The following is a 13896-nucleotide window of genomic DNA, read 5'->3' as shown; positions in this document are numbered from 1 at the left end:
ACACAGCCTCAAATATACTCCAATCTATGCAGTCAAAGCAGGCCTGTAGCCCAGACTGAGACAGTTTTTATTTTCTGTGTTTAATCTTATTTTATTACTATTGCTTTTTGTTGCTTTTTATTACTATTGCTATTTTGCTATACTTTGAAAGAGTGGTGCCTCATTCCCAAATGTGTCATGGGGAAACGCACATATGCTGTAAACATACTCAAAAGTCATTTTGTTTCTGGTTAATGATTAAATAGTTTTTCTGACATTTTGTTAGTTTTTATACCCTGATCCTAAAGAAACAAAATTTAATCTATGTTTTTTTGTAGTTGGAATGACAAATAAATTTATATTTTTTACTTTGGCTGAGTGTGATAGTCTTTCCTTTTTCTTAGTATGTTATTTGAGAACTCCTTTGTCTAGTCATAAGTAAACATGCCCTGTTCAGATATTGATCTATATGGCTTTTTCACAGCCACCTCGTCAATCACAGGTGTAACTAATAACATCTATAATGGCCTCATTCCATGTAGCTGCAGTTCAACAACCCTCACCTGTGTGAGCTCATTTTGGCACAGTAGCCAAAATGTAGTATTGTGGGATAACATTTTTTTGACATTTTTATTGACATTCTTCTGATTGTTACAAACACTAAAATGCTCTTTGTGTTATCAACATTCAGTCTATTCAACATGCATGAATTTAGTTCACCTTAGAGTGAATACAGCTGTAACTCAGGGGAGAATACTATGAATCAGCCCAGCCTTTACTGTGACTAAAAATAAATATGGCTAATAAATAAAGGTGATCATAATCATTCATGTTAGTTCTGCAGGGAGATCATCTGTGTGTCAGCTGGTTTTATACTACAGTAAATGTTGAACGTTTGCTGTGTACAGAGTGAGTTGAGAAGATATTTTTGAGGCTGACCTATCGCTTTAAGAGTGTCAGAGCCCCTCGAGGGGTTCCTCATCTTTTTTCTTTCACAGTGTCTTTTTTTCTGCCATGCATGGCTTGTTGCCGAGGTAACAGGCCTGAGAATGGTTCAGCATTTCAAGCACTGCCTGGTGAATCAACTCATGCTGACATGCAGCCGACAACAACATACTGGATGATGGCTCAGGTATTTTCTACCTGTAACACCACCGAGTCATCTACCACCTGGTGCTATACACACTCTTATATAGGAGTCATATAAAAGGTATAATGCATGATATTGCAGTATGTTCAGCTACTCTGATGATGACTGAGCTGTGTGTGTGATGGCACTACTTTGAGCTGACCAGAAAATCAGACCTGGTGAAGGAAACATCCTTGTGTGCTGCTATAGTCATTTTCCAGATCTCTGATGAGTAAAGTTTGGTGTGCATGTGTGCAATATGTGTGCAAGTACACACAGTTTACATCTACTGTAGCTAAACTTCATACAGTATACAACAGTCCTGCAATAAAACCCTAAGGTTTTTTTACTATTTGTACTAGTTACTAAAATGGTTTTAGAGAGGTGTTGATTCAACAAGCAGCTCTGTGGTCATTTTGGAAGATGTAGTTTGCGAAGTGCTTAAAATGTGTTGTGTTATAGGCATGGGCGGGACCAGGGGGTAGCTGGTACCACCCCCAGAATCTGATTGGATACCCCTTGTGCTATCCCTGCCAGAGTTAAAATGTGATACTTGTCAGTTATCAGTGAATAAAAAATAAAAACAAGACAAATTGTTGCCTTAAAAACAACTAACGTTTTTCTGATGCTCTGTAACTGACATTGGTCTAATTAGTTTTGTTTTATATCGTGCATGCAGCATGATATTTGCATTCATGCCATGCCATGATTGGCCTCAGTATGGGGGAACCATCGTGCACCAGTGATGTCCCAGGCTGAGATTAATATTATAAGCAGTGCAGCCAAATTTAGCTAAAGGAAACGCTGTGTGTGTGTCTGATTTTTACAGAGAATAAACAATTTGATTTTTAATAATGTGCCCCTGTCTGGCCACCCTGTTAAAATTTTTTATATCTGCACCTAGTTACAGGCTACTGACAGCTGCTTTTATTATTTAGTCCACCTCATTTATATCACTAGTTGTGTTCCATTTGGCTAAGGAGGCGAGGACGCAGACACCTTTTTAAACAGAGGCACACAAAGCTGACGGTGATTTCATCAGGTGATGAAGAATGGCCAGTAATTACAGAAAATGTCCTTTCATTTTAATGCAACACAATACCTGTGCTTTTCAGTTAGGCCCACACAAAGCAAATAGCCTACATTAAAGCTATCACTGACTAAATGTTTCCCCAAACAGCAGATAAGACACCATTGTAATATCAAATGTGATTTTATGGGATTTTCTTTCATTCAGTCATAAATCAATCATGGTTTTACACAATCTAGGTTAAAAAACAAATTGACAGCATAATATTCCTAATTAGTAATCCAATGCCCTATCTGCAGAGTTTATGATTCATGATCAAAACATGGACTAATGGGAAATAGTGCCCACATTTCCTGTTGTAAAAGTCAGCGAATAGGCTGTTAGATCTTATGTTTAGATTCAGTGTTGCCAAAATGAGGTTAGGGTCACCCTGAAGTGAAGGATATGTTTCACTATAGCTGTTGTTCACAATTCTTTTGAACATGTTACTGTTTTCATTTTCCTAAATTTGCCATGGCATCAAATTGACACAAATGGCATGTGAATATAATGTAAGGAAACCAAGCCTGTCCAGCACAAACCAGCACTGAGTGCACTCAGTGAGGCTAGGCTACAGGACACACCTACGGTGGACCACCAGCCATAAAGCTTAATGTAAGGCCAGCAAACTTCATCAGCTATTAGGCTGTTATTAAATATTAAATCGGTGAATTAGTTAGTTTTTACTTTTAAGCATATTATATTCATTATATCAAGTTATGGATCAAATGAAAAAATTGAGTCTGTTCTTTCCTAATGGACTCTATGCAATAGGCCTGTTTACTAATGGACAAAGTAATTGACTGGCTCCCACTACCATAAAGAAGGCTAAATGGATGTAAAACATACCCTAACATAGGAGGGTATTCCCTTGTATTTCGGTAACTTACAGTTAAAGAAGCTGAAATTGTAGGCACTTTATTCTACCCATTAGCAGTGAAATATTCAATTTGGTCAAATATTGGCATAGGATAGGGTCACATCCATCCACTGTAGTTCAACTTCTTCCTGTTTATATCTGGCTATAGTACAGTGTCCCCATAGGGCATAGCCTACTCCACTGGTCCAGTTCAGTAGGTGGTGACAAAAAGAGAAAGGTTGGTACCACTTGTTATATGCACTGAAGTATATTTGTATTGCTGCAACTGCCACACCAGCAGCAGGCTTAAATTGCTGAGCAGAAACAGACAGTCTATGAGCAGAAAAGCAGAATGCGACATGTCAAAACAATATTTTATTAGGTTTACGAAATGTGACATAAAATGTACATTCAGCATTTATATTGACATTAAATGTTTAAATACATTTTTAAGTCCAAGGTGTGTTTTGTTTTCTAGATTGTTCTTCTGTTTGGTGGGAAAAGAGACATTTTAGGCAACCAGAACCAAACAGAGCTGTTTGAAGAAGATTTCTTTTGTGATTCAGCTATTGAGTAAATGTGACAGTCCTCTATTGATGGAGTCAAGCTTGGTGCACAAAACTGACTCAACAGCTGAATATTAGCACCTCACATGGCTATTAAGCATTTTATTCTATTCTATTTTATTATACAACACCCCCAAAATTAAGCTCAGACAGCAACTAACTATGAATGATTGACTATAATAAGATGTATCTATTCATTTCAGCTTGCATAGCAGCAGCAACTGTGTATTGTAAACTAGTGGCTGAAAAAACACACAAAGGGTTAATGGATGTGTCTGGGTTACCAACAAAAGGACAGATTGGAGTTACTCAGCTCTCCATTAATCACACTAATGATGAATTAATTTGCATATTTGACGTGCAGTGTTCTTATTAAGTGTGCGGCTTTAATCAAAGTGACATAAATCACAGTGCTGTTAGGACAAATGTGTGTCTTGACGAGCTATTTACCTTGTCAGGAGGACTGTAAGATCTTTCCCTTCCGCATACCATTTTACTTTTCAGACACCAACGACACAGCTGTTCCAATAACACATACAGTAAAACACATCATAGAGGAAAGTGTTTCAATAAAACATTTAAACCTACCTTTTTTTATTAGCTTACCTGCTTCTACATGGATTGTCAATCATCGTGTCCAACTGGGACACACTGGGACCTGGCAGTAGGCTGAGACTGACGCAACATCTTGCAATAAACAATGTGCTGTAATAGTACGTAACCCAGAGGCTAGCAGCACAAGTAAAATCCAAGTTTTGAGAAAGCTTAACAAAATAAATGATGAGATTTTGTTTCTGTTGTCTTCGATGCCCTAGCTTTTCCTCTGGTGGCTGTTTCCTACCTGCCTGTTTTGTTGGACTTGATGACTGGCCTGAGGGTCATTGTGATTGAGATGACCTGCCTCATCGATCACCTGTCACAGGTATGGATTAGAACGAAGACCTGAAATATATCAAAGGGAGGTGGTGGCTGCTTGATTATGGTCTGACCCCTGAGGTGAAGTGGCCTGTTCCATTCTTTTTCAATTGAGTTCAGCTGTGGTTAGTGGTTTAAAAACTCAGAAACTCCATGGCTACATTAACCTGTTACACCTATACACTTTGAGAAATTGTTTAGAAATCTGAGTGGAATATATTCTGAAATGATTGTTTTAAAACCATGTTTTAATATTGGCCCCCTCTTCAAGTGATCAAAGCCAACTGATGACCAAAAAGCCAGTGACATGAAGTGAACCTGTTGGTTTTTGTGGGGCCCGAGGAGTCTGCTGTTGCCCATTTGTGGTCAGGAAAGGAGCCATCATCTATTTCATTCTCAGTAATACAAACAAGCAAAAGACTACATGTTTTCAAAACTTTGCTGAAACATGACAAATTAGACGCCTTCTTTAACGAACTCCTATTCAGCTTGTCTTCAGTTTAGTCAAGCTCCTCTTTGTTACAGTAATTTGGACTGACTTTTCACACTAAAGAAAGGTCCTATCGAATTTGTGGATAATAAAGACTCTAATCAATTATTTGTACCAATTCTCTGTGCTTCACGGGTTTGCTGCAGCATTTAGACAATTTAAAAGAAAATACAAATAAATACGCATTTTAATTTAAGTAAGTGTATGTGCACACTGGCTTCTTTTAAGTGTCACATTTAAAAGTAGCTAGACAAATAAAAAAGTAGTTACATGTTAGAAGCAGTTATATGTGTCCAACCAAAGACATGCCCTTCTGTCTACACAATGTGGTGTTAAAAGGGCAGCGCTACTGAATATGTGACACAATTGAAGAAGAAAATCAGTATTATAGAAACAACCTTTAAATATGATGGTAATGGTGGTCTTACTAAGTTTCTGGTGTGAACTGATTTGGAAAAAAACACGACATACTGCAGACATTTCAAAAGGCTGCTATTTCTATCACAATAACACAGCAAAGTGTCAATAGGCTCATCTATTCTCTGTCTCCCAAATCCACACAAGCACACACCTCCAATAAAGAACACCTTTTATTAAATCCAACTGATGGTTCAAGGGATATTTACTGTACAGGATGCTGTACATCAGGTCTATATTGACCATTTGTTTACAATTTCCAGGAAGTGTCCAGATTGGTAATAGATACTCAGAGCAGGTTATTACCCAGTAACAATATATCAGTTTTCCCCTTAAAATTTATCAATGAATTAATCTTTATTTTTAAATGAGTCTACTGACCTGACATTGCCACCCTGCCAAAAAAGAGCAGCTTATCCTCCAAACAGAGTCATTAATCCGTATTTGAGTGGGAAGCGTTAGTGCCCCATGGTTTAAAGGCTTTTCATCCATCCCACTAAATACACAGGTCCAGATTAAATATTTATATTTTAAGATTGCCAGCTTAAAACATTAAAAGAAAATCAAGGTGAGCATTGGCACAAATACTAGCAAAGCACGTTCCCCAAATGGTTCATGTCCATACACTCAGCAATGCAGTGAATCCTGACTGCTACTATAAATAATGACTGTGAGTATCAACAGCATCCATGAACATGCTCACGTTCCGAGGTCTGCAGGCATGAGGCTCAGTGCGTATCACAGTATCTTTAGGACCCAGCGTGTCTCCTCCTCAGCCTCTGTAGATGTCGTGTGGACATGAGGGAGACTGAGATGTGCTTCTTACTTATCACGATCCACATCGAGCTTCTGCACCAGCTGAGGAGGATGCTGAACAGGACGATTTGAAGACAGGATCCGCTCCCTCATCTGCTCGTTTTCATTTTTTTTTTCAGAGTTAGCATTTCAATTTCCCACCCTCCATCACATTGTTGTTATTTTTTACTATACGATTTTGGGAGACAGTGATAACCAATGCATTTCAGGTGCATCCCTGCTGCTGGCTGAGACTATGATTTATCAATGCTCGCAGCTTTGGTCACAGGATCAGTCAGTCTCTTCCCAACAGGAGCGAGCGGTGAATTACCCTTAACTTTCTTGTGTCTTCGACGATTCTTTCTGCACTTGAGGTGAGTGTCCTTCCCCCATTTACAGACCAAGAAAATGCGGCTTTCATTATTTATTATCTGAGGAGATGCTGGAAATCGTGGGAGGGGAGCTCCATCGCTCTCCACATTTTCTGTAATAATATTGTTTATTTCTGCGTTTAATGGGCTTTTTTCGCTCACATTGGTGGCATGGCGTCAAATAGCATCATATGTTGGTAACAGTAAAGCTGAGTGAGTGGAGGCGTACAGCAGGACGTGGTAGTGAATACTAATTAGCTACTGGAGCTGTCTCTGTTTCTTGTTCTACGTCTGTTTTTTCGCGTGCTGGAGGGAAGCCCCCAAAATAAGCGGCCTAGTAGTGGATATAACGACTGTATAGTTCACATATAAATCCTCTGGTATATCAAGTCGGCTACACTGAGCCTCCATTCATCACAGCGTCTGTCCTGCTGTGTGTAGGTGTTGAAGCAGCCATGTGGAGCAGAAGGAACGCGTCTCTACTTCTCATCTCCCTACTGGCGCTCACAGCTCTCTGGAAAATCAGGTGAGTCCTTTGACTGGGAGACGCCTTGTAGCAACGAGATCTAGGCTATAGCCTAAAACTGGACTCTTTATCAGTGGTTATACATTGTGCAGGAGGGGAGAGTTTATCGCCTCCAGCATTCTCAGTCTGACCATAAATATAACCCAGAGGACATGTGGGTAATTACCTGCTGTCTTAAATGTAGCCTATTGCAGCTGAGCTGCAGCTTGTTCAGTGCATGCCTAATGAGTCCTCAAATCCTATGGTTGCTAATTGTTTAATATTACAAATTGTCTTGGTGAGCTATTCCATAGGATAAAAACACAAACAAATATAAGTAAAGAAATTATCATTTTGGATAATACTACTAATATCAGCCTTGACAAGCATTTTTGTGACTAAATTGCCTTTTTTCAGTATCAATAAATTAATAGGCTAGGCCTAATTAATTTGAATTGATATGTCTGGAAACCTGCAGCTTCATTTTTACTAAGGCTTGACACCCACCAGATACGAATCAGAAGACATCTCCCAAATCACATTAGGTGAAATGGTGTTTTTGATACTGGCCAGAGTGAGAAGTCAGGTCACTCAGCTGCTCACACCACAGGACTGCTGACATAAGATAGACAGTCAAAAGTCAGAAGCATGAGAAGCATTTAAAATTAGGCCATCACTTCCTCTCAAGGCACAGTTATGATCCCACAGAGGAACAGACTCTGAAAACCTGTCCTGGGTGTTACAGGCTGTAGACCATTTTCACCAACGGCATTTTGAGATGTGAGAGTAGGAAAAGCACAGGTGTAAATAACAAAGTGGCTGAATTATACAGTAGCTGGTTTGGTTTTGGTGTCATTGTAATATAAGTCTAATAGCTTTATTGTTTTCACAAGCTGAATAATCTGAACGCAACCTGTCAGAATGACTGCTGTGAGAAAGCATTACTTGGCTAGAAAGAAGAGGAAAACTTTCCCTTTGCATTCACACAGTAATTCTAGTCGCCTACACCATTTGGGCAGTAGTGTGTTAACAAGTAAAACAAGATAAAAGCACAGCATATGTTGCTGTTCTTACTGTTACTGCCACAGTTACTTCCAGCAGTTCTTTTCATCAAGATGCTGAATTATATGAACACAGCACAATCAACACTTACAAAAATGCATAATTATCTGTAATGTTATGTGGAGCTGGCATACAGTAGATAGGAATCCTACAATGTTTTTGGCTTCAGAAAACCATTTTGAGCTAGTGCAACTAGCTACCAAGGAAGCCTCGAACTAGCTAGCTGGTAGTTAGAATGCTAACATTAGCAGGCTAACATTAAACACACATGAAACAAAAATTAGCTAAATAAATTTAAGTTAATGTATGTTTAAATAAATAAGTTTCATCATTAGTTAACTGAAGATTTTATATATTTGATGGTAATTTAAGTCATGCTATTTTGAATGCAATGCTACCAGAACCTAAACATTATGTTAGCTTTTTCAGTATGGGAGCATTTTAAAATATAATTACACAAGTCAGCATAGCCTATTAGAGAACTTAAATATTCCAAGCCTGTCAACACCAGTAAGTAAGCTACATTAATCCACCATTTCACTGATATAAATAGAGGAATGTGATGAAACAGAAAATACCAGATGTGAAAAATTATTAATATTGTATATTCCCATTTCCTCATCAAAATAAAATATGCTCACAACCTGAGGCTGTTAACAGTGGTGATGATGTCAAGCTTTAATGCAGGACCTTATCTGAATTTATTTACCATGAATCTCCAGCTCTGATTACATTTGCATATTCAGCTGTGTTTTGGCTCAATGATATAGATCACACATGTTCTGCCTTGAACTGCGTCATCCATGTGAAACGATGTATATGAGTTTGTAGGTACATATGGACACACATGAAATAACAACCCAATTTTCTTTCCCTTAAATCTCACCACTGAGCAAAAGAAAGTTAATACATATCAGACTTCATCAGGGGCCTGTTTGTTGTATTGCTCCAGCTGATGTTGTTACTGTGTTTCTGTCAACTAGATCTGTGAATGCTGATCCCTCATCTGATGCCTTTAAAACCAACATCACCCTGTTCACACGGATCCTGGACAGACTGCTAGATGGATATGACAACCGCTTGCGGCCTGGTCTTGGAGGTAAGAAAATGATACAGTATTGCTGGATGCATTGAAGGTCTTTATTGAATATATGTACAATTTATACAATCAGCATGTCTCATTTTTGAATTGGTTGATGGCTCTTTTTGAGTGAGAACGCTTCATTTAACATCAGCTTCTTTGACAGCAGTCTCCTCAAGAATATACTGACAAACACACCCTGTGCACAAAAGATTTGAGTTACATAACACTTTGCTTCTTGGAAAGTATCAGCAACCAAAGCGGCTGCAGAGGGCTACGCTCTCTAGTTTTTCCAAAAATGCCCAAAACAATCAGCTAGATTTTGTTGAAAAAAAAAACTATGGATGCATAGAACAACATTGCACACCTTTGCAACTATCTGACTTAGAATTTTTTGCTATTGAATTAATTTTGTGTATATTTCAGTCTTTAGTCAATTCCTTCTTAAATTAGCTAATTTAAATTAGCAGTTGGAGTAAAATGCAGCACCCGAGAATTGATAGGTTTTGTTATTTATTCCTTAAAATATTCATAATACATCTGACAGCATTCTGGTATGTAGTCAGAATTAGAAATTGCAATACTTGTACTAGCTTCTGAAGAATTTCTATTTTTAGATGCATGGATGCCTTTGCCTTCATGTCATCATTAACATGATGGTTAGTGTTGATGCAGTGGCAATTTGCCAAGCTGCTACTACAGTTTAAATAGGTGGGCAGTGTTATGGCACAAGCACTTAAATATTTCACAAGGTGGTGTCTAAAGTCTAAATGCATTTCCTCTCCACTCTAAACAAGTATTTGTATCATAACGATGTTTAGATGTACACTTATATTGTATATAGTACAAGTATTTATGCAATTGGAATGTGGTTGACGCTGTGTTGTGATGTGTGTAAATTTGCATGTAGGATAAGTTTATATACTGTAGAATAATGTAAAAATAAAATATTTTAACATAAAATAATATATGCTGTACAGTAAGATCAAACTTATTAACATATTTTTACTTGCTGGTCAAATGTAGCCATTAAAAAGTGAGTTTCCTGAGCTTCTAAGAGATTTGATACATTTTACGCTACATAAGCTTGATATGCCCACTCTCTGCAGAACACAGGCCATTTTGCTATTTGTGGAGAGTCACACAGCATCTTCTCCTGTAGCAGGAGTGTAGTGCTTCTCTCTCCATCTTCACCTCTCCCATCATCCACCATGTTTGTCATCTCATTTCCAGCTGGCCCCTCACCCAGAGCTGAGCTCCTCCCTCAGGATTTGGTATCATTTGAAATTCAGATTCCTGGAGCCATCAGCCCAGCCAGTGAGCTGCCATATGGGTAACAGACCTCCATTAGCTTGGCAGCACTCATCCTGTACAACTGGACCTACAGTAATAATGAAAAGCATAAATGTTTGGCTTATTAATACAGTGTAGCTCTGGTGTATGCCTTTTTAATTATTGTATTTTATGGCCTCCAACACTGATTTGGCCCTAGCATTTATGTCAACACTTCTGTAGCCCATTGGGACTAGTTAATATAGGATCGCATCAGTAAAACTGTATTAATGTCAACCCAAGTAGGAGCCAAACCCGTGACACTCAGAGTGCACCTCGTGCACACAGGGGCTACTTCAAGGCTTGGCATTCAATCTAAAAAGAGAAAATAACATCAGATAGAATTTTCCACATTGTAGACACATTAGATTCTCTTGTCTCATCAGTGGGAAAAACATGTTAACGCTTCCCTGGACTTTGCTTTATACCACATTTGTAATGACTGAAAAAGCGCCTCATCACAGCTGCATGAGTGTGTTCACTCATACTTACATACAGTATACATGTGTTTTGGGGTGCAGAGTCAGTCTGTGTTTTTTAATTGGTTCAATAGCATGCCAGAAAAAAATCTGTATCTATTACATAAACTGTATGCACTTTCAAACATTCAATCATTCATTTACAGCATAATTATATACATTCAGAGTACCCAGGCTTACTGTCATTTTGAGGCCTGACTTTGTAGCTTTCCTGCCAGGTGTCTGTTTTACTCTTCACTATCAAACATGTTATATTCTGTACTGGTGGACAGGAGTAGTCCATGGCATCTAACATAAAGATAGAATCAGTTCCAGGCCTGTTACCAGCAATTGTATTACACTATGTCATATATGTCAAACTCAGGCCCACGGTGTAAGCGTATTTGGCCCAGGCTACCAGTCACCTCAGGCAAATTTAATCCACCCCTCCCAAAAATGGCCAAATGAAAGATGGAAAACAGGAGCTTTCAAGACAGGTGGGAGGAAGATTATCTGCTCATTAATGTAAAGGACAGACCTGTTTGTTTTGTGTGCGGAGCCAAAGAGGCTGTAATGAAAGAATATAACATAAGAAGACACTATGAAACGAAACACCAAGACCACTACAAGGACCTGGACATGAAGCAGAAGCTCCAGAAGGTAGAGGAGATGAAAAGAAGTCTGGTTTCAAGGCACAAAATGTTCACAAAACAATAAGAAACGAATGCCATTGATGTGTTTTTTATTGGAAATTTGATTTCTCATGTGTTTATTCTATTAAGCTTTGCTTGTTCCAAATTCAATGTTTAAGCAACTTGTTTGTTTCCATATGAAAAAGTTTAGCATTCTATATCTGGAGAGAAGGGAAAACATGCTCAATTTCATTCAATATTTCAATAAATATAGAGTCTGGCCCACAACTTTGTCCCAGTTTTTAATTTTGGCCCACCGTGTATTTGAGTTTGACCCTCCTGCACTAAGTCATACACAGAACGGTATGATCCAACATCCAGGTTGAACATGGATTTATGGTTCAGATGTTTTTACTTAACTGTGAGACAGTTAAATGTACACTGATGAGCACTGCATTAGTGTAGTGAACAAAAGATGTGAGTTTTATGGCTTTGACTGATAATCAGATGATAAAGATGGAAAAGATGAACCCGTGTGTCCCCTTGGGGCCACTAGAGGGTTTCACTGGAGAGAGAAAATCTAATTGTTTCATCACAGAATGAACTTCTGTGTGGGTTTAAGCTGTACATTGCTTTTCAAATTATTTTTAGCAAATAGCCATTTGATGGCTTATTGCTTTCTGAAGCAAAATGAACTATTTTTACCTAATGTTGAACCTACAGTATGATTTAACTACTGTGGACTAAACTGTCATTCTTTATTCTTTCTTGTATTGATGATCCATTTCAAGTGCTGAATCCATACCAAGCTCTTTTCAAATGCAGCAATTGTTTCTGTCACTGTCACTGAAATCAAACCAGGCTGCAGAGAGTGAATGCAGAAAGCACAGTTGCTCCCACATCCTCATTAGTGTGACTGCAAGGCAGCTCACTTCTGTTCATGTTCACACTTCATCTACTAATTAGCTTTCCACCCCAAAATTTGTCATCTAACTACAACTTCCAGCTTTCATCTAGCTACAACTTCATGCTTAGAGCTATTATACATTATGTACCAGCTTTAAAGCAAGCAAGAACTTTGTGTCAAAACCCAACATTTTTATTACGTGAAATCACAACTTGGGGCTGTAGGGGCCATCCTTGCTGGCTAAGATGCTGTGGATTTGTCCTAACCATCAGAATTAGAGTAAATGTTGTTGTCAGTTAAGGTCAGTTCAAAAATTTGATAAAGTTGTTTCACTCCTCTATTTGCTGTGGCACTCAGATCTGTTCTGACCATTCACATATACTGTATACGATGGACGCGGCATCACCACTTCCCTCCACAATGCAAAAATAAAGCCAGAATATCATGAATATGGCGGCTGCCATCTTGTGTTTTTGCAACCAGCTTCTGCACAGTGACAGCATCAGACCATCAATCAAAGCTTTCAAATCAATCGAAATACACCTCTTTTTTATATCATCAAATAACATATTAAACACAGACTTACCAGAAACATGACCAGTTGTACACACATCAGCGTGATAATATCTACCAACAACCACAGAAGTGACTGCTGGGAGAAATTTATTTTATTTGTACTTTGACTTTTTATTTAGCTCATGCTCCATCATCTAACATGGAAATAGACTGGATTTATGACCTCTGCCACAACCATCTGCAGTAGCTTCACTTCTGGGAGCTGTCAGCCGGTCCATCGTTTTTACAGTTGTTCTGCCTGGAAATATTTCCTGTGATAAAATGGATACTGCTGAACATTTGTGTTGTTGATATTGATGTTGGATTCTATTTAGATTGGCTTATAATATAAGTGATGATCTTGGAGGATCCTGCTAAGTACAGTAGAAGAGCAAAGCTAGCAGTGCTAACCACATGGAGACATCACACTCTTCACTTACAGTATCAGGCATCAGGTGGTGGAGATGCTGAATTGACAAGATGTAATGCATTTAAATTAATGAAGTAATCAGCAGTAGGGACGGGAAGTTGGCAGCCGTACAGATTGTTCATTTAACTTACTGCTGTTAAAACATGACAGTTTGATCAAAATAGTCAGGTTGTTGTCATGGTTATGAATCAGGGTCATCTTACAAAGATGTCATCTTCTTCAACCGATGTCACCTGCTCCCTCCCGCGGTCCAACGCTGGAGTTTTGCTGCCATTCTTTATCTCTGTCTGAACTGGCAAGAGTTAAGTTGACATTTGGATAGCTGCACAGCAGGATGCACAGAC

The 13896-nt window shown here is 38.5% G+C and overlaps 1 protein-coding gene across 1 annotated transcript in view; it reads left to right on the top strand.

Moving 5' to 3' along the window:
• Positions 1-6108: 6108 nt before the first annotated feature.
• gabra2b (gamma-aminobutyric acid type A receptor subunit alpha2b) overlaps positions 6109-13896 on the top strand; it is a 34951-nt gene continuing 27163 nt past the window's right edge. Inside the window, exons 1-3 of the mRNA XM_020595440.1 lie at positions 6109-6593; positions 7032-7116; positions 9141-9256. Coding sequence (XP_020451096.1) covers positions 7046-7116; positions 9141-9256 — 187 coding nt within the window. The 5' untranslated portion in view covers positions 6109-6593; positions 7032-7045. The remainder of the gene's footprint in view (positions 6594-7031; positions 7117-9140; positions 9257-13896) is intronic.

This window comes from Monopterus albus, unplaced genomic scaffold (genome assembly GCF_001952655.1).
Source record: "Monopterus albus unplaced genomic scaffold, M_albus_1.0 scaffold27.1, whole genome shotgun sequence".
NCBI lineage: Eukaryota > Metazoa > Chordata > Actinopteri > Synbranchiformes > Synbranchidae > Monopterus > Monopterus albus.
Note: the sequence above shows the minus strand (reverse complement) of the source record. Positions and strands in the feature narration are given on the sequence as shown.